Source organism: Aythya marila (genome assembly GCF_965140915.1).
Source record: "Aythya marila genome assembly, chromosome: 1".
In the NCBI taxonomy this organism is placed as follows: domain Eukaryota; kingdom Metazoa; phylum Chordata; class Aves; order Anseriformes; family Anatidae; genus Aythya; species Aythya marila.
The window spans coordinates 77,767,599-77,790,087 of record NC_139042.1 but is presented as its reverse complement, the minus strand read 5'-3'; the positions used below and the strand labels follow the sequence as shown (position 1 = coordinate 77,790,087).

General features: G+C 38.7%; 1 protein-coding gene across 3 annotated transcripts in view; it reads right to left on the bottom strand.

Moving 5' to 3' along the window:
* Positions 1-22,489, bottom strand: part of FRMPD4 (FERM and PDZ domain containing 4) — a 321,656-nt gene that overhangs the window by 69,986 nt on the left and 229,181 nt on the right. For all 3 annotated transcript variants that reach the window (XM_082766504.1, XM_082766505.1, XM_082766506.1), the window contains exons 3-4: positions 6,092-6,252; positions 3,741-3,843 (exon numbers count right to left, since the gene is read on the bottom strand). In XM_082766504.1, coding sequence (XP_082622630.1) covers positions 3,741-3,843; positions 6,092-6,252 — 264 coding nt within the window. The remainder of the gene's footprint in view (positions 1-3,740; positions 3,844-6,091; positions 6,253-22,489) is intronic.

Sequence of the window (22,489 nt, the reverse complement as noted above, 5' to 3'; positions counted from 1 at the left end):
TGCTGAACAGGGTGGGAAACCTAATGAAGGACACTGAAAATGATGCGGTACTTCATGCTTTCTTTGCTTTCGTCTTTATTGGCAAGTCTGCTTTCAAGCCACCCTTGTCCCTGTGCTTAGTGGCAGAATTTAGGGGACACAGGCACTACTCATCACAGAGGAAGACTGAATTAGGCATTGCTTAGGCAAAAGGAACACACACAAGTCCATGGGTCTGGATGGCACGTATCTAAGGTTGCTCAGGGAGGTGGCTCATGTCTTGGAAAAGCTGCTCTCTATCATCTTTGAAAAGTCATGTTGTTCAGGGGAGGTTCCTAATGATTGGAAAAAGGAGTATCTTGCTTGTCTTAAAAAAGAAAGGAGAGGTTTAGGAAATTCTGTGTCAATGAAGCTCACTTCACTTCAGTCCCAGGAAAATTTTCAAACAAATTCCCCTCAAAGCCATTTCCAAGCAAAAGGACAGGAAAGTAATTGGAAACATCCAGAATGGATTTAGAAAGTGTAAATTATGCCTGACCAATGTGATTGCCTTCAATGATGAGTTGACTGGCCATGTTGATAAAGGGAAAAGAAATGAATGTTGCTTACTTTGACTTCAAGAAGGGTTTTGACAGTCTCACATAGTATCCTTGTAGCCAAATTGAGAAAATAATCATAGACTCATATAATGGCTCGGGTTGGAAGGGACCTTAAAGATCTTCTAGTTCCAACTCCGTGCCATGGGCAGAGATGCTGACCACAAGATCAGGTTGCTCAGGTTCTTCATCCAACCTATCCTTGATCACCTCCAGGGATGGGGCATCCACAAACTTTCTGTGTAACCTGTGCCAGTGCCTCAAGACATAAGATCTAGATAGGTATTGTGTATAGAAAACTGGCTGCACAGGAGTAGCTGATATATCTGAGGGCAGGCTATTATTCAGGTGGACTTAGTCTAGAGGACTGGGTTGACAGAATCCTTACGAGATTCATCAGGACAAGTGCCAAGTCTGGCATGTGGGATGAATGAACCTCATACAACAGTGCAGGCTAATGCCTAACTGGGCCAGGCAGCAGCTCCACAAAAAATGATGCGAGGGTCCTCCTTGTCAATAACTTGAACATGAGCCTACTGTATCCTCTTTCAGGGGTGAAGTGGGCAGTGGGATGCACAAACATGAGCACAGCCATCAGGTTGAGGGAACTGATTACTCCTTTTCCTCACAAAGCTGTATATTTACCATTCTTTCCGGTTTTGGCTCACACACATTCAATGACAAAGCTGGAGAAACTCCAGTGGAGAGCCTCTAAGACAGCTGTAAGGCTTATGCACAAGACTTATATGAGACTAAGGAAAGAGGATTTGTTTCTCCTGAGGAGACCAAGGGAGGAATCTGTCTCCTACTACCTAATAGGTGGCTACAGAGAGGGCAGAGGCAGACCCTCCTCAGAAGCAGACAGGTAAGGGACAAGAGGCACAGGTCACAAGTTGCACCAAAGGAAATTCCAGTTGGATGTAAGGAATAAAATTGTTCATGATGCCACTGTTTAAGCACTGTCCAGTATGGTTGTGAAACCTGCATCTTAGGAGATAAAATTGGCTGGATGGGTGCTGAGAAGCCATGTCCAACTTTCACACTAGCTCTGCTTTGAGCAGGAGATTCTGAGGTGACCTTCAGAAATCCCTTCCATCTATTTTTTTCAGTGTTTGTGATTATGGCCATTGCCTCCTCCATGCATCTAAAACATACTCATTGCTGATTACAGATACATTTACATTACTACCATCTGGAAAACAAGCCTTCAAAATTGCTTTCATCCACATTGAAAACTGAAAGCATGCATTGCTTTCAGAGTTGCAGATGTATCTTACTCATATGAAAATCTTTTGTTATATAGAAGGGATTCGTTACTTCATTGGTGTAAAGAATTGCTTCTGCTTTGATGTCAGGACTCTACAGTGACAGTTTCTCATCATCCCAGGTGTCCCCACTGGCATGAAAAGAAAGCTCTTCATTTCAGATGCTGTAATATACAACCCCAATACATTTCACTCTGAGTCTAATCAAAGAATGAGGCCCTCACAAAATCCCAACTGCAGACAGATTTGGAGAGCTGAGACAGAACTACAATGTAGGAAAAGAGCCACCAAAGATTCCCCTGGAATGCAACAACACTTCATATAAGACACTACCTATGGAGTCAACATAATTAGGAAGGGCTACATTCTTATTCAGTTTCCCATCTGAGGGCAGACAGAGAATCAGCCACACAATAAACCTACTTTTTTTTTCAGCTGTAATCAGTCTATTTTCCTTGTTGCTATTACTATATATTGCTGGCAGCAGAGAAATGAGCTGGAGATCCTAATTCTGGTTAGTTACATATCAAAGAATCACAGGAAAAACGAAGACTGCAATAGGATCACTTTATGAAGAAACGATGACATCAAAAATGAGTTTAAGACCCATTTGTGAAGCTTATGCTGATGTTCAATACATAGCATAGGACAAATTTAATAGGGATGAGATTGTTCCTGATCTTTATGAGGTGTCTTCGTCACAGAAAAAAAAAAAAAAAAAAAAAAAAAAAAGTTCCCTCCTGAGGTGCTGTGCTACTGTTAGCTGACTTTTAGGTTTATGCTTTTTTTTAAACCTGAAAACATATGGTATTTTGACCGCAACCACCTAACAGAGATAAAGGCATGTGTTGCTTGCACCTTTATTCCTGTGGTGAAGAAGCTTTTGTACCATTTCTGTATCTCCCTTCCCCAGCAACTGAGCACCCATTCACTCAAATTGTGATTTGCAAGTGGAATACAAGTATGATGGCAGTTCCTCCATTTCTGGAACCAAATGCCACTTTTCCAAATTATATGGGTAACACTGGTAATACCGAAAATTACCAGTCCTGAGGAGAGGTAAAACTCCTCAGTTAAAATCTGAATATTGCCCAGGAATCAACTAGACCAACCAATTCAGAGTATGCACCAAGAAGAAAAATCGAGAAACCAAACTTGTGTCCAGCAACCTAGCTCCTCGCATTTAAAGTAAGCATCCTTATATTTAATTTGGAATTACCATTCTTTTTTTTCTATGCAACGTGCTAATACATGTATGTCCTGCTATTTAAAATGCAGTTTGTCAAGCAGATCACGTCATTTTCTCCAACTTGAGCATTTGTCTCCTTCCTTCCTTTCTTCCTTCCTTCTCCATTACAAATTCTGATGCTTTTCCTTTCCTGCATTCTCCAGCCACTCATTTCTCATTTTCTGCTTCATCTCTACAGCCCCCTGCCTGCTCTTCTCACACAACTCACCTATTTGCAAGCTACCCAAACCACTCTTAGTGCTTCCGTATTATCTCTGCTCTTAAAATTGCCCCAAAACATTTTCTTTCCTCTTTACATACAACAGACCTGAATCAACTTTCTTCATGTAAAAAAAGCAACAGAGTAATAGTGACTGGAGCTGCCTTGCTCCAGAAATTATCTTTTCAAGAACCCATACCAAAAAGAAATGCCAAGAGAATACTATTCCTCTCTGGGTATCCACACATTTTGGAGCTGTTCCAATATCTTCTTATATTCTTGCAGCTACCCGGAGGACATTTCATTTCAATTCTGAAATACTTCACCACTCTTCATTATGACCAAATAATATTATTTTTTCATTTTTCCACCTTCAGAAGGCTGTGTTATCAAATGACCGCACAGGAAATAAGCCACTGGGTTCACAGTTTAAGTGACAGGACATCAAATACCTGACAAGGTCGATGACTCTCTCCCTTGGAGCAGTGCTGACTGGCTCATCATTAATCATTATGATCTGATCCCCTGGTATAAGCTTTCCTTCAGAGGGGCCGCCTGCAGACAGATGAAAAAAAGCACAGGTTAGTAGACCATTGGAATTGCATAGGCACCCTCTCTCGTTCATAGACTATGAGTGTTTTTTCTTCAGCTAATGGCATGTTTAGCACTCTTTCTCTGACATTACCAGTATTTCCTCACCAGGAAAATCTTGAAAGCAGATGGCTTAGAAGTTTCTACTAAAGTTACTCAAGTTAAGTTCCAAAATCACACTTAGGCACCTAAAAATAAGGGCTTGATCTTCTGGAGGACCAAAAGGACACACAGACAGTGACCTAATTCACCCTTAAAGGTGTGATCAATCATACTTTATTCATCGCTGATTAATGTTTGTCTGACTTTCCTGTAAGTCCACCCCTGACAAAGACTCCTTTTTCTGTAAATATATGATCCTGTTTAACTGTTAAGATCAGGAAGTCTTTTTTTCCCTGATGTCTTCACCAGATCTTCCTTGTAGCAATACATTATTTCTTGTCCCAGCTAAAGTGGCACTGGAGAACTAGTCCTTGTTCTATAGTCCTGATAGTCCTTCTCATGAAAAATCACTTGCATGTTTGAAAGTCATTCTCAGATCTCTCCTCTGACTTCTCTGTTCTGGGCAAAACAAACCTGTTTCCTTCGATCTTAAGACAGTACGTTTCCACACCTCCATTCTTTGAATCCCTTTTCCTCTGCATTCCTTCTACTTGGTGAACAGAAGTTTTATATAATGTGATGAAAAGCACTGGCACTCTCAGATGCAGGTATTTAGGATAAGTCTAACTAGGGAATCAAATATACGTACCTCTGTGCTTTGGATTCTGACACTACTAAAATGCATAGTAAGTTTATGTTTTATAAAATGCATATAATATTTTGCTTCCCAGCACAATTATATGCCCAGAAGAGAGTATGACATCACAACTCTTAATCAAAAGATATAGCCTCTCTATTCTTTTGCCTTTAAGCTTTGCATCGATGATACATATTAAAAAAAAAAATAAAATTCTTAAAATTAAATGTTTCAGTATCAGAAACAATTAATTTAGTGATTAAGCTAATGCTGTTCCTCTCCATTATCTGGTTTGAAGACTGGTTCTTCACTTATATATAAATGGAAACAAATCCATGTAGGAGAATGTTATCCTGAACCCATCTTTCCTCCTATTCACTTGGAATACAACACAATAAACACTTTTCCCAAACTGATGGGTACTATAAAATTATATTAAAAATGCTAACTTGGGAGGAGAGAACTGTCTAGTTCAAATATTAGTTACAACACTTGCTTCATCTGAAAGCAACACAAATACAATCAATGCACACATGTGGGTAAATGACATCAGAACTTCGTGCAGTCGATTTTGCCTTTCTCCTGCTTTCTCTGGGAGTTCTGCAGAACATATTGAACTGGAGCAAAGTCAAATTCGCGTCCTTGGCTCCAAGGCAATTTATGTAACAACTGAACTTTTAAGCATAAAAGCCACTATTCAGGAGACTGAGCAGTCCCATACATGCAAAAATACCAAGAGCCGCTATAATTTTCACTCCAGTTAGGCCATTTTGCACATATATTTTGATGAAGTGGTTTTTGCCACTTGATTAAACAGAACCACCTATTAAAAAAGGGGGGGGGGGGGGGAAGGGGAGCAATAGCATCCTCTTTTACAAAAACAAATATAATAGAACTCAAATGTCACCTTTGGAATCTGATGATAGAATGCAAAACATGTAAATTTTAATCTTACAGTTCTGTATACCTCCTGAAAACACTGATTCAATGGCAATGACGGTGAGATCAAACCAATATAAACATAACAGGGAGAAGGCCTTCTTCCCTTGAATGAAGTGGATCAACTGTTTTTTCAGGTAAACAATAGTAATGGCTCAGAGCAACAATGTAAAACTGGCTTTTTGTTAGCATGTTTACATAGGGTTCTAAAAGGAAGGAAACTACTGTGTAATACAAGGCTTAAAATCCTACCGAGTATTTTTGATTACTTTGTCTACCTAAATATTTTAGCAGTACTTACATTCGTAAATGTATTTCATCTCAGTAGATTAAGTCCTCAGCCAGTATATGTACAGAATGATTTTTGATATTCTCAAATAATTTCACTCCATTTGAAGAAAACAAGTGAAGTCAATACAATTTTTTTTGTAATAACACTACAACTATTCTCTCATTTGGCAATCCAGCCAGTATGCGATACTAGATACTGAGACGTGCCAAGTTTGCTTTTGGGGTCAGGTGAGGAAAACATACCTGGTGTTACTGAGCGTACAACAACTGGCTTTTCACTACCAGCCACAAAACCAAATCCTAGCACAGGATCCCTCCTCATTTCCACTTTCCGAGGGGCTGGAGGGGTTATTTGGCAGCTCTCTATTCGAGGGTCTTCAAATGTGGCTGATTGTGTCATGTGACTGTGAAAAAATAAAAAAGATGAAAAAAGGAAAAAAATCATTAAAATATGGTTTTGGTGTATCTACTTGAGCCAAGCAATTTCTGCTACGAAATGAGATGAATACCTGGAATGGTCTCACTGTAAGAACTAAACCACCATCAACTTAATAATTTTCTATTAGATTCTCTTATACATGAAGTAATACCACTGTTGACAGGTCTCTAATGCTAATCAATAGGATCAACCTATAAAGAGGTCCCTCTTTGACAGCATACATTTAATCATACCACATATATGAAAGAAAAATAACCCAACAATAGCAGCTTTGTCATCTGTACTTGAATTTTTCATCCTTCATTTGTTGGAAGGGAAGAATAATAAAGTGACCTACTCATAATGTAAAACACAGCAATTAGACTCTGGCAGCCTTTTGCAAAATAAAGGAGGCAAACATTTAAATTTGGTTTTCTACGATACTAAGTTTCAGAGCTCAGCCCTCTCAGACTACATAAAGCAAAGGTAACAATACATATTTACTACTTGAGTAAACTCTCCAATGTCACTCCAAACTGTTCCAGGGAAAAAAAATAATAAGATTAAAGATATTAAAATTAAGATATTAACAAAATCTTTTCATTAGCAATTTTAGCAATTACTAAAATATCTTAATTTCAGCTTAAATGTTATAGTGAAGTTTACATGTTGCTCCTAGAAGACAAAATTCTCATGGTTGGAGGGAAAATTTTTGATTTCTCAAGAAGAAAATAAAAAAGAAGAAAGCTATCCAATATGACATACCAAAGAAGAGGCCATGGTTTAAAAGTATAGAGACTTCTAAATTAACATTAATAAACACTAGTGCATGCAGACTGAACTGTTCATTGCTTTGCACAGCAGTATACTTTGTGTTTCCCACCAGTGTTGCGATCTCCCCCCTGAATCACTGCTACCAATCCCCAGTGCTGATTACATTGGCAGCCAGACTGCTCCAGTCTCAAACGGTTCAAAATGTCATTAATTGAGCTCAGGTGCTTCAGGAAACCTAGGAAGACATTCATGCTTCCTCATAAGCCTCCACTGGCAGACTTGCCTTGAGAGAGCTGACAAACTGGCACCACCACAGACAAGCAACACCTGGTCAGCTTAGCATGAAGACAGACTTCATCTCATGGCATCAGGTTCTTGCAGTCTTTGACAGAGCTCAAGAGACAGACAGGTGCCCAACCCAAAAAAGCTGCAAAGGACATCAGAGAGGCAGGTGCCTCTGCATCAGTAGATCATATCATCAGCTTGAAAGTTGGCCCAATAAATAAATACTAATATGGAAATCAAGTAATTTTTCTGTGTAACTGTCAATCTTACACATAACATGTTAACACATGAGAATTAGGGAATGTCCTGTGCAACCAGGATCCTTGCTCTCATCTCTTTTCTCTTTCCATCTTCAAAAACAATTCCCCAGAAACTCCAGACATGCAGTCCTTAAGGAGAAAGATGTCATTTATAGATCTGTTTTCAGCATCAGTGGCATGCAGAAACTTCTCTGATCTTTTCCCAACACATACACCTTTAGCATAATGTGATTTTCCATTCCTTCCATGGTCTTCTATTACTGACGCACAAAACAGCAGAAAAATCTCAGCAAACTCTTAGTGTGAGTTTATTCCTGTGACTAGACTTTTCTAAGGCTTTTCTTCAAAGAAACTGTCTATCCCTATCACTAGATTCAGTCTGCCTAAAAGTAAAATGCTGCTTTTTAATACATATGATCAGAGGTAGCAGAAGTTACTTCCTCACAAAAATAGGAGAGAGAATATCTCTGCACTGTCCTAGCATCTGTGTAAGGTGAAATCAGCAAGGAATATATATTTTCTTTTCCTATGTACGAAATCACATCTGATACTTTGTTCTCCTCTCCCTTCTGCTCTTCCAGTTTTTGGTCTTTTTCTATTATATTCATTCAGAAGAACTGTTAGAAAATGCACATAGTTTCATACACTTCTTCTGTGACATTACCTTCTGTGAAATTACCTTCAGAATGCACAGCCACCCTCCTCCCCGTCAACTCCTGTTATAATTTGGGTTTCTAGATACTCAAACATTTTGTCTTTGACGTGGGAGACTTTCTGAGGTGTCACTGGTATTTCGAAAACTATCTATTTAAACCTGTGAACTTATCTTTTAGGTGACAGCCTTACCAAACTTCCCACAAAGTTAAAACGTTCTATTTAATTACTTCTCCCTAATAGCTGTTTCCATTTTGGTAATTGGGGCACTATGATCTGACACTGTTTCCAGAGAGGAAATGCAGTATTTACAACCAAGTTGAAAACACTGCTTTAAGTATTTGAGAACTACTTTCCTGCTATTGCACATCCTCTCTTTTCAAGCACGTGTTTAGTCTGGTTTGAAAACTAAACCGGGGAGAGAAAAAGAAACAAGAGCTACGCTTCAGATGAAAAATTCCAGGAACCAACATAAGATCTACTCAAAGAGCAGCTCTGCTGGTGGATGCCTTGCTCCAGCCACTGCAACACCTCGTACTGCAGCAGCACCGTATCAGTTATTCAAAGCCTAAGCAAGAGGATCAGCAAGGAACAGTCTATCAGGATTCTGAGTGGTGCAGCGGGCTTTATTGATTTTTAAGGTTATCCACCTTCAAATACATCAACGAAAAAGGCTCTGCATCTTGTGCTTCCACAGCTTGCTGCATCGGATGTTCTTGTATCACTCAGTGTGTTGGAAGTGTATTTCAAGAGAGCACTAAGATAAACGAATATGATCCTAGATGAGATGAATACTCAAAGCTTTGTGGGATGGTAGGCTGAAAAACCTTTTCCTCCTGTGGCTAGTTTATTACTGAGATGCCATTTGTAGTACTGTATTGGAGATATTTCATCTCCATCTTATCTACAGAACATATTGACTCCTGAAGTAAAGAATTAATATTCTTAGTATTCCAAACCAGAATCTAGTAAAGACTCAAAACCAACACCTTGGGGAACCTTACACAGAGCATCACTTAAACAGTTAAAGATCTTATAAGAATACCTTCAACACTGCAGAACTCCCATTTGTTTCAAACAGTAGAAATATATTTAGATGGCATTGTGCCTAGATCATAACTCAGTTGTTTTTTTTTTTTTTTTTAATTTATTTTTTTTCTGAAGGTAAAAAAGAAGAAAAGAAAAAAAGGCTGGAATTTTAAGTATAAGCTCTTCTTTCCCTATACAGAAACACAAGCTAAGCTAAGATCATTTTTTCAAAAAAAGAAACTTATTTCCTACCATTTTCAACAACTGAGATGAGTTCCTGCTTCATAAAAGGCTACCTTCCCTGATATAATCTTATTGTGAATAGTGAGAGACAGCTGCCATTTTTAAGGAAAGTAATTCTCAGAGAATTCCTTGAACAGAAATTTTATATATTCCAAGAGATAAGCCACCAGCTATGGAAAAAAAGAAAAAAAAAGAAAAAGAAAAAAAAACAAAACAAAAAAAAAACTACCAACTATAGCAAAAAGTGTAATTCCAAGTATTTATACTCAAAAACTCTCTGCAGCACCTATTCCACTCAAAAAAAAAAAAAAAAAAAAAAAGAGGGTAACAGAGAAAAGGAGAGAGAATGTATCTTGCATAAAATTGATGCGTACACACCCACAAAGGGATGTACAGTGAGTGAAAGAGAAAGACAAGTAGCAAAGAAGAAAGTCTTAGGAAACATTGATCAGCTGGCACAAGGCAGCCAGCAACTACAAACACAATGCAGCTGCCTAGAACATTAAGTGGAGCCTAATGTAACAAGTGCATGTCTGAATTCATGCTCAGCAAAGTTTGAGGTATGGTTTAAGGCTGGCACTTTGCTTCTTTGGATCATTAGCTTCATAATGGTTAACTTGTTAATGCTTTCTTTGGAAATCATGTCAGTATTTTCCTCATTCAAAGTACACCATGAATAACCCAAGGAATATCTAAACAAAGACTGCAATTACAATGAGAGCTTGATTTTAATAATGCATATTAGTACTTAAAAGTCACGTATCTTAGCACAATGCTTTTAAATTTTTGGATTTTCTTGTGTCATTCTCTGACATCTGGGGATTAAGTGGGCTAATTCTTAGAGTTTGGTACATGGCTGCTAGGAAAAGCCTGTCCTCAGCAGGCTAAAATATGTTATGCAGGAGTTGGCTACTCCACAGGAAAATGCCTACGAGTCTAAGTATGCTACAAATCTAAAAACTACGACAAGAAGCCAGTGACCTTGATTATGAGATTATTCTGGAAATATGTAACCAAGACACCCGAACTACTTTAGCTCCATTCTGCAATGACATCCGAAAGAGCATAGAAGGTGGTGCCTCAATGCGAGTTTAATATAGCTAGATGTTCACACACACTACATCACCTTAACCATAATAAAACAGTTGTTGCATCACATTATTACAGCATGGAAACAGACTGCATTTTGGTGTTTTATTTTGTATTTCCATATTACAGCTTGCTTCTGTTACTTCAGAGGTTAACACCAGTTCTCACTTTAAGGGTTTTAACCATTAGCTTTGAAATGCCTCTGCTATACGGGTTGATGTAACTACAAAATAGACTCTTGTTTGCAGGGCAGCTGTAATCCTGGTCAATGATGAAGAAGAATCTGTGGAAATGTCAAGCCACTCGTGGACTGATGAGTGGAGGACGGAGATAAGGACTTATTTTAACAAAGGTTTCATTCATAGATAACAGAAACACTTAAAACTGTTGAGTACTGTTAGAAGCCTGTCTTGTTAACTAGGAGGATGTGGAAGATATGTTTTGTGCAGTACAGTTGTGATTTTCACAGAGACCAATGAAATAAGATACCAAGTGAACCTTAATTTGCAACTGTCCACCTGAATCCCTGAGATCACAGGACTGCCCATCCTGCCCCCAAACTACCTCTTGGTTCTTACCCTATTCAGAGCCTCATGTTGTACACTTAAAATTTCCTTTCCAATTGGGAGTTGCAAGTTCAGCTGCAGGTAAAATGGCTTGAGTCTTGAGACAACATTATAGAAACTGATAATAGCAGGAGCCTATTTTATCATTTTTCCCATGATTTGGAAAGACTATCAAAACAGGGAAATTGTTATAGGTGAGCACTTATCAAATACAGAAACTCTGCAGGAGACAATAAATTGATCTTCAATGATTTATCTCAGCTAGTAGCTAAACATGAAAAATAATCTTCTTTTCTTTCCTGTTTCCTCAGGTTTCTGGCACCTCTCAGTACATCCCAAGTTAATTTATTTTCTCCAAGAAATCCCACAAGAATTATTAAGAACTACTATATGTGTCAAAATCATCCATCAAGTGTATCTGTTTTCTACTTGGAACTGACACTTTAGAAAAGAAGTGCCCAAATAGTTATTGTATTGTTAAGTAAAATTGCTGCTCCTGCAGAGAATCTGGTGGTTTGGCAAACTCTTCTTTTGCTCCATTTTTGCAGCAAACTGAGTAGTCACTCACAGCTCAAAAGTGCATTTAGATATATTCAACAGACTAAAGTTGAATTTCAAGCTGTTCAGAAAGGAGCTAACTTTTGACATATCAAGAAAACAACTTTACCTTCCCTACATTTTCACTGGTTTTGTGCAGGTGTGTATGTTGAGAAGTCAATATCACAGGCATGAAATATAACTGGGAAGATTTATCAGAACTTTTTTTTTTTCTTATTTTATTTTTTTCTTTTAGGACTGTTTTTCTGCCCTGGTGTCAATTTTATTTTTTTCATAAGCTTCTTCAGCAGTTAAATCCTCTGAAGTCAGGTCATTTTATAGCACCCTAGAAAATGTTGGCATATGCCATCTGGATGAACATATGGTAAAAATGTAATTAGAAAGAAAAAGGTTTGCCGGTTTCAGAAGAAGTTGGTGACAGCATTTTGATAAAATTGGATACAGGGAAATCTGACACGTAAAAATTTTCAAAATCCACTCTTCCTTTACTGCTGGGCATGATGTGCAATCTAAAGCAAGACAGAATGAAGCAAAATCACAGTGAATAAAACTGACATGAATACAAATTTACAGGGATATAAAGATTTATGCTCAGCTTCAGGCAGGCACTGTGAGAAATACACAAAGTATATTTTACAATGACAATTAGCACTTCATATTAAAGGATATTACATGTGCAGTATGTGAGTTCTTCTGCTGTGCATATACCACATATGAATGCTACATACTGGGAATAAAAAATTATTTACCTCAGTCCCACAAAGACATGGAAATAGGCCTCAAACCCCAGCTGCAGGCTAGCAGTTGTCTGAGTATTGTTCCTACAGACTGCCAGAGAGGTGTGATCCAATTTTCTTTTTTTTTTTTTTTCTCTCAAGATGGCCACAAGCATTTATTTCTAAAGCTCCTTTCACCACGAGTTCTGAGTTTCCTGCCTGCTGTAGTGGGATGAGGCTTTTGAGGCAGCAGCCAAATAGCAGAAATCACACAAAAACATCTCAGTGAAAATTGGCCATGGCCAAGAAAGGGCCACAGAGGATGGCAAGGAAAGATAGGTAGGAAGATGCAGATAAGAGTTATGGATATCACGAGATGAGGTACAGAAAAACAACAAAAAAAGAACACTCTCCAATGGGGGAAAAAAAAAAAAAAGGCTTTCAACACTTGATTACATTAGAAAAAAATCTTAACATTCTTTCACAAAGGGAAACAATAGGAGCTCCCAGCAACACTGGCCACATGAATGCTAGAATTGCGTGCTCTGTAGGCAGAGCATGATGCCAGCCTCTGCTTTCCTTGCTGACTGAAATGCAAAACCAAGATCTCTGCACCAGTGCTGAGTATATCTAAACTGCACCCGTACACATATGGCATGTAACACGCTTACAGCCTGCCTTGATATGTATTTATGCTGCCACACACTGCACTGAATGGCATTTCTGCATCCAGTTTTTCTCCCAGCAACCTCTTCCACCAGAGCGAAGCTTCCTTCACCAGAGATGCTCTCAGACCGAATGGAAGGAAATTCAGGGGCCACCTCTGTGGGATTAATCAGGCTTTCATAGCCAAAGTAAGCTCACAAATTATTGGGTGGCAAAAACTGTGGCTGAAGAGCCAACTGAAAACAACTCCAGGGCGAGCCTCATGCTGGGGCTACATGGGCACAGGGCAATCACACTGCAGGAGGACACAGGGCAGCACAAATGGCCAGGTGACCATCAGCTGATTGTGCCGAGGGCCCCAAATGCACCATCACCTCAGCCTTGCCTTTTCCCAGAACAGAGATTTAGCCTCACCCCCCACCCCAGCACCAAGTCACTGGCATGTGCCTCCTGGAAGGAGCCTTTCTGCACAGCAGCTGTGGTGCACACAGCACCGGCTCACGGTGCAGCTCACGGGGGCAGGAGGTTTGCTCACCTGCCTGGCCGAGGTCCCACGTGCGCTATGTTAGAAATGAGAATTACTGGCACTCCTCCAAGTAAGCACTTTCTCACACCTGCTGGAGTAGGTCCAGAAGGACACCTTGTTTTTTTCCACAAAAGGCATTTTTCTTTACGTGAGTGGAGCAACTCCATTTAGAACAGCAAACTACACCGAGGCCTTTAAAGATGAACCGAAATGTAGCTTTTCATTATTTTCTACACATGCATCAATAAACCCTGTTACAACTAAAGGCATAGCGAGAGGAAAAGAAGATTTACTGAACTGCAAATACACAATAAATTAATTTGGACTGAAGGTGTCCTCTGGAAAACAGAGTGAACAATTCCTATTTGTCCTGCTTTTGGCAGGTTTCACTCTAAGTAGATGAACAGTAATCTGTGGGCTCCTGCCTAGCCGAGCTCTGCAGCAAACGGCATGGACCTACGCCGAGCACCGCAGGCGTTTCTCATTCAGCAGGGAGAGGAACTGCAATCCCCAGCTCCACGTGAACAATTTGCCTAACTGAAATGTTAAAAAAAGAAAGGGGGAGGAGAAGCACCCTGAAAATAGCTTTTCATGTGCTGATTAGATTAGGAAAGCTCCTGACTAAAAGAAAACTGGTCTGGTTAATTGCTGATGAAATTAGACTTGCTCTGACATGCACATGTCAGTCTCCATAAACCCTAAGTGAGGGTGCCCTGATAATGTACTAAGATGACAGACCCCATATTTAGATGTGCATGGTGTAACCTTTGGTACAGTTGGGCCTAGCATGAACACAGCTGAAATATCAAAGCATGCTTCAACAGCCTTGTACCCCCCTAACTCCTCTTTTCCTGCACCCAGGAGTGGGGAGGGAAAGCAATGTGAAAGGCTGGCAGTGTGGGAATAACTGGTAATTCCCACCAATGAATGCCAGGAAGCAAATCACAATGAGGAAATGCACTCATTAATTCTGTAATCAGTTATTTTCCCCTTTTAAAAGGGAAAGGAAGGAGAAAGTATCCAATGCCGCTCTAACCCTATTCCATTCTCCAAAAGACCTTGCAAGGAGATGACCTTTTCAGAGACTGAAATCTTCAGGTCCTTCAGACGAAAAGAAGCAGAAAAGTCCTGAGCCAAGGGAGCTAGCAGAAAGTGACTAACCAAAATCTTTTTTTAATCAATCACTGTTTGCAGCTATGGCAGCACCATATGGAGTGAAGGCTAGCAGCAACTCAGTACAGTTATGAGTGTATATAGGCAAGCACTTACAACAGAAATAAAACCTATTTGTTTATCCTGTGAACTTGATCTTCCTCATTCCTTCAACAACTGAACTGATGAGCAGGTCACCGAAAAAACTCTGGATTATCTACTTATTTCCTTTCTTTTCCAGTACACATTTGGAAGGTTTTTGAACCAAAGCTGGCCCTCTCAATAGTATCACAAACTGATTGTTTTATCTACTGCATCTCCAGCAAAATGTAGCCTTTCTCAGGTGAAAACCAAGCTCCAGCTGTAAGAGCCATCAGGTGAAAGTAGCGACATACAAGTTAGTCACATCTGTAGACAGCAAGTGGGTACTCAGTACTGCACTGCAGCTGTTTAGTTTATCCACAACCATATATTTAAAGGTTCATGGATATAAACTATATCATGATGGGTACCACTCTGCTCTCACAAACAGGTTGAAGGCTTGACTTCAGCAAAGAGCAGCCCAGCAGCCCAGTTAGAAAAGTGAGCATAATTCAGGTGCACACAGGGGGAGGTAATCCTTAAGTCAGTACAAGAAGCTGCCTCAAGTTTCACATGCAGGGTATGAATTCACATCACTGGAGAGCCAAGCACAGAGGTTAGAAAGTTACTGTGCTTTTGTGAAGAAGTCCAACTACTACACAGAAGCAAAGAGTGCAAAAAAGCTTATCATTCTTTGGCTACCAGAGATAAATGACTTTATGTAAAACAACCAAGGTGCACAGAATGAATTTGAAAGCTTTTTGTAACTCCAAAAACCTCCAAATCAAGTCTTCCTGTAACACAGTCTGTCTTCACAGTCAATCTTCAAAGCAAATCTAATGGTGTAACAACTCTGGAGAAGGCCTCCAGGACAGAGTGGAAGAAGAGAAACGACCTCCTCCGTCCCCCTTTCTTTTAACAGCATACAAATATAGAGGATTACTCTTCTTGACTGCTAATTTGGTAGTGTGCCATTGCAACTCCTCGGTAAATGCAAAATGAGAAAGTGAAATTAATTGAAATAATCTAGAATGACAGATTGCACTGATGGGAGGTGAGGCTGCCAGATAGAGCTGTCATGTGAAAATTAAACTTGGGATACAGAAAGAAGAAAAAAATCAGGTATATTTTATCTCCTTTTCCCTGTTAAGTTATTCCCTATACCTGAGCACAACATGGCTGAATGATTTTTGGGGCTTACTTTTTCTTTTCAAAGTAAATAACTCGCCTTTCTAAATGAGAGCACTTCTAGCTCCACAGGCTATTTTACAGACCTTAAAATTAGGGGTGCTGGTGATCATATTTCAACTTCATTACATCCAAGGAGCTTTTGCTAATGTCTGTGGGTAATTTCTATTTACCTGTGTATAAGAACAAGTACTCAACTACTACTCCATTAAATTTGACAGTGTGTATATAAGCTTTATTAAAGATGGCATGCAAGTTAAAGATCAGACTACTGATGTACCTGATGAACAAAAAACATTGCCTCCTTGCATTCATAACTGCCAGCTAGCTTATTCAAACAGCAAAGGAGCAGAAAAGCAAAATTAGCTGTTTCAAAACAGACCCCTTGGGTGGGTTGAAGGGGGTTAACACCTACCCATTCAGAAGAAGATGGTTCATACAGAAACCCCCCATTTACGTTTACAGAATAAGGTTGAATATAAGTGTCATTTACTGTGACCTTGGATATAAATAAACAAATAAAAAGGAAATGATAATGGAAGTTTTAGTCATGCTGGTCCGAACATCAAATGTTCACCTCAAGAAGTCCTAATTCATTGTAAATGGAAAGAAATTAGACACTGGACAGTAGAAACTCTTATAAGGCAGGAAAATGAAATGTGCCAGAATTGGAGTTCAGATGCTGTGGAATGAAGGTCCACAGATGTCTTGGTGAAACATTGACATCAAAGTGTAAGAAAGTGAAAGAAGATGCTACATTAGAGACTTACACACTCTTGAAAAGAGTGTGTAAGCAGGCAAGTCTGGACGCTGGGATGAAGGCTAGGATGGCTTTGCGCCAGGAAAGTCTCTCAGAAGGCAGTGGCTGAATTGTATAACAGACTAACAAACACTGACCGAAAATCTGACATGCAAACCAGGAATTTAATGATCCAATTAATTATCAACCAGTATCTAACCCAACTTTAGTAATATTACTACTACACCTCATATATATGAGATGACTGATACGTTTTTATACAAATATTTATTATGTCATCTGTTATCTTAGCCAAACTTTTTGTTCACTCTAGTGATTTCTAACAGGAATTATAATTTTAGGTGAAATGTCTGTGAAGCTTAGTAAGCTGGGATGGTGCTCTCTTCCCACAGAGGAAAACAAACCTTTATCACTTCTAAAAGAAAACTAGAAATGAATAGGCACCATGAGCTGTATAACTCTTGGCTACACAGCAACACCCACAGAGTAGTGTCATCAGCAGAGAAAAATGGTAAATCCAGAGAAAAAAGGTATTTTGAGACATATTCTCTCTTAACACTGCATGTTACTCTACTACTATTTGTCACCTATCATAAATATATATATATATTTTTTAATGAGAAATTTGCTGTTATGAGAAGGGGGTAACAAATTACTTAATTGAAGAGGAATTAAATTTGTTCTACAATTTTTGCAGCACATATTGCTTCATGATTTTCTCTTTTCCTATAGAAAATAATACAGAGGGAAATCTTACAAGGTTTCTAAATAGGCATTTAATTTTGATGTGGCAGAAATATGAAGATTTCAATGCAGCATTTTTGCATTTTAAAAAGAGCACATAAATCTCAAGTTTAATTATCATCACATTATAATTGGCACAATCTTATGAAAAATGCAGCCTTTATACGTATAATAAACCCTTAACAAAGACTGTAAGACAGTTAAGTGTCATAAATATGCTTAATGTCAGAGCTTTCCACAATTAATTCTACTGATAGACGATTAACTCCTACAAGCTTCACCTTTAAACTCTGATCAACATCTTTAAGTAATCTATAAAAACAACATGCCATTCTGCACAGCCTTGAAAACTCACTTGTCCCTTTAATTGCAGCTGAGGGCACCACAAAAGGAGTTACGGTCACAACCAGCCCCATTGGGTCTGACAGGAGCATAAATACAGAGCGCAACCAAAGTATGTGTTACCGACACCTGCAAGAGCTCCAGCACTCCAGAAGACCTGCCCCTCCTGTACAACAGTGAGTTGCTGTCCTAAAAACCTATCACATTTACATTTTTCAGCTAATTCCATACAACAATCCCTACTTTGCGGTTCAGAACAATTCTGCAGATTGTTTGCTCTTTAATGAAGTAATGAACATATCACTCTCTCCTGGAAGCCAAAAGCTGTTGGCCTCTGCAAAATGCAACCCCATGAAAAAAAAATAATTAAAGGCCTTTAAAGTATCAGAATTGACATGGTACAAGCAATATTTTGGGAACATTCATTTTTCAAGGACTGGTACATTCCTAACACTAAATACGGTGCTAGAACTGAGAGTTTCTGACCAGCTAGAACTGGTCAGATCAGGCAGAACTTGAAGAAACTTTACAGTTGGCCAGAGCAGGCCTGTCTTAAAGAATATAAGCCATAATGTTCTGAACTAAGTTCATTTCTTATTTATCTTCTCAAAGTTAAGAACAAGTTGGGGTTTGAGCCATCTGCTATGCATATGAACATGTTGAGCTTGTAGGTGTTGGTCATCTTCAGGCTCAGCCTGTTCTGGGCTCAGGCTTAAAGGGAAGGAGTGCTGTTCCGTAGCCACACTACATTCAGCAAGTTTGTTTGTTTGTTTGTTTGATTGCTTTTTAAACAAAACCAAAACAGAACAGAAAATAACAGTGCTGAAATTCATACTTGTTTAAACATCACCCATGACATATCATTACATAGTAGTAGCTAAAAGTAGGTCAATACGAGCTCCCCATTAAACTGCAGTCATTTTCATCAGGATAAATCAATTTAATAGGAAACTTTCCAATGAAAAAGTCCCCAATTTACTATGTTTCAATTAAGCAGGGTATTTTATAATAACATTTTATAGTTACATTGCATTTCCTAGCCCAAATCACTTTAATTTTCACATAGCATCACTGAACCATCATGGCCTTTAAAACACAGGGCAGAAATTAAATTGCATGGCATATCATGAGAAGAAAAGAGGGGAACCTCTGCACAATTGAAACAGTTGAACCTTCAACTCTTCATAAAATATATTGTGGCCTCATTTCTATGTCTACACAAAGCACATTGTACTTCGGTTATAAATGTCCACTACAAACATAAATGTAAGGAGCGTTTTCATCAAGGAATGAAAAGCTGAGCCAAATCTGCATGCTGTTGCAGAGGACCGGAGGCCCCAATTTTTGTTTTACATGGAATATAAATTGATGTTAGAGCAGTCTAACATGCTTGATCTATCCAGAGCTCAACCACCACTCTGAGGTCCTAACACCTTCACATCAGCCAGCAGCACCACTCTTGGGACTCAATCTCCCGAGCAGCATCCATTGACCAACATCTTCTCAAACAAAACTAACTTTGCGGTGCTCACCTCTGCCTTCAGTGTTCATATGTTAAAAACTGTGAACTTGGCGACTAGAAGAGGAAAAATTCCTCATGGACACAATCATACAAGGAATTATTATTATTGAAAAAGGAACATGCTGAATAAGGACAATGGCACAGAGTAATAAACTAATACCATCTGTTAAGGGAGTCAAACTGCAAGACAAACAAACCTTCAGGTATGTGCTGAGGAAAGCAAGTTTCACACACACTCCTTTAAAATATATATATATATTTCCTCATATATATGGAAATAATATCTTTACTACCATCTCCAGAAATCGTGTAGTCTATGGTGTGCCAAGGCATAACAAGCGAAAGTGGGAAATCACTTTCTGGACATTTAGTAGACCCATTTTTAATAGAAGAGGTCAGCATATGTAGGAAGCATATATTCCTAAAAAGAAAAACACCCTTTCACATCCTTAGTTACTCAGACAACCAACCATTATATTTTCAGATCACATGAAGTCTATAAATGGAACCAATTTTCATCTTAATCATATACCATTTTTATTTAACAAAATATGTAAATCAAATTGTTATTATTCCAGAAATCAAGAACTCAGATTAATTAGAGATGTTAACCTCAGCTATGATAAGTGTTTTACCTTCAAAAACTATATAATTCGCATTTGGGGGTTGAGGAAGAAAACAGCATCTGTCACCTCTGGAAAAAAAATTACTCCGTAAGTCCTGTTTTGAAACATTATGCACAGCTTCACAGGAGTTACACATTCTCACAGTTGTTTTAAAACAACCGTAACTAAAAAAGGCAAAGCTGGCTGCGTTGCATTCTAAAATTAATTACAACATCTGACAAGAGAAAATAACAAGTCTTCTCCAGCGATGGATAAGTAATCTACTCACTGTTCTACCAACATTTTCTTAAACATCAGCAACTGCTGTTTAAAATGTTTTACAATTTCAATCAGATTCATATCCTTGTAGAACATGGCTTACAATATATTCTTTGTCATGGAAAAACTAAGATCCTCTAAAGCTTCAGTGATTCAGGGGACACTGACCATTAGAGTTTGTCAAAGGGGAAATAGCAGAACAACAAAAAAATATGTAGTTTAGAAAAAGTCCCATTTAAGCTTCTGCACCCACATTCTGTAGAGTTATGTGGCTTATTATATTGCCAGTTGTAAGAAGTATATTCCTACATCCTGATTTTGGTCTGATTCAAATACAGAAAGCATTTAAAAAAAAAAAAAAAAAAAAAAAAAAAAAGAAAGAAAGAAAAAGAAAAAAATTACAACTGTAGAACAAATGGAAAATATCCTGCAATAAGTCTTTCTGCTACACTTCTTCAGTGAAATTTCTCCTCTTCTGTTTGTTCTCCTAAGAGAAAAGGATAGGAAAAAGAAACCACTTTTAAAATAAACACCATACATTCTTCTATTTAAAATATAGGTAGATACCCAGCAACAATTCAGGGTACCCTGGTGAGAAGATGAATCCCATCCTCATACTAATGTGATATGCTAGCACCATCTTGGAAAAATAAAAAAAAAAAAAAAAAAAAGAAAGAAAAAAGAAACAAACCTCAGGCCATATATATAATCTCTGAAGAGTGATGGGAGAGAGAAAAAAAAAGAAAAACAAACACAAAACAACAACAACAGCAACCAAGGAACATGAGCAAACAAATACGAGGTGGCTTTTCTCATGGTCAAACCATGGCAACAGAATGAGAAGTGGGAAGACAAGGAGAGCTGGTAGAGATGAGATAACAGAAGCCACTTATCAGCAAACCTCTCAATTCCTTTTGATTGTATATAGCATGGGTAAAGTGTCACTACCGCCAAGAGGAAATTCACACTCAAACTTCTGGACTACTGGGAACACTCCGTGTTAAAACCATGACATTACACAGTCTCAGTGTGGGGGAAAATTATAAGAAAGACTTTCTAGTAACCTCCATAACTTCCATAAACTCCTTTCAGCCTCTTCACAGAGACTGGCAATGAACGACTTGTTCTCCTAGAAGAATGTTTTCTTACAGCTTAGTACAGACATCAATCAACATTTAATTCCTTTCTGAGTCCACTGGCAGCCTGACTTATAGCAACACCTGAGTGAAACTCAGCTCAGGCAAGACAAAGGTGGTGTTTGTGGGAAGCAGGAAAACATTTGGAGGCCGTGGCAACCATTATTATCTCACCATCCATCAAATATTGCTGTCTTCAGTGTGTTAAATCATCCTGTGTTCCCTGTACTTCTGGTCAAACTGAAAGGATGCTTCTGTTCAACTTAAACATAGGTGAGGCACTGTAACTCACTGTATCAAGGCCGAAAAAACTTCAAGGGTTGTCCAGTACACAGATGCCCAGGTCCAGCCACTGCATACAGATCTTGGTGTGCAGGCACTGGCACCACCCATCCTGACAACTACAGTGAGTATGCTGCACGGAAAATCATCTGGAGTAGAGAGCTTAGATCCTTGGAGGAGAAGCCATCACTACTCCAATCCTACATCTGTGTACATGTTGCCAGATAAAATAAAAGTGAGCATGAACTGAATGCTTTCTGGAAGAACAAAACCTGTTTCCTCCTCTTAGATTTCCTCATAGCAACAACTAAAGGCAATCAGGAGATTGGGCTTTCATTCCCATTTTGCACATCTTTTGTAAAATTGAGGCTGGAGTATAGCTTATTGGACAGCAGGGCATAACCCTGCATTTTCTGTGCAGTTAGGGTAAAATAAATTGCTTAGACCAAAACAAAATGGCACAATTCATCTGGGGAAGTCTGCACCTCTGGATTCTCGTACTTTGCCTTTGTATGTGTTTTCCTTTCAAGACCTTCAGTCAAGACTATACTCTCAGGGTAATACTTAAGAGAAACCAAAATTAGTCATGATGGAAGTAGTTAACTTTCTTTCTAAATCATGTTTCAAATTCTCTTTTACTGAAAATTGAAGGAAAGAAAGAAAAGGGTTGGAACAATTAACCCATTCTACTCGTGTAAGACTGCTATAACAGCTTGATCAGACCCTTGGTGTTATAAAATATGGAGTGTTTGGGATTCAGAGCAGA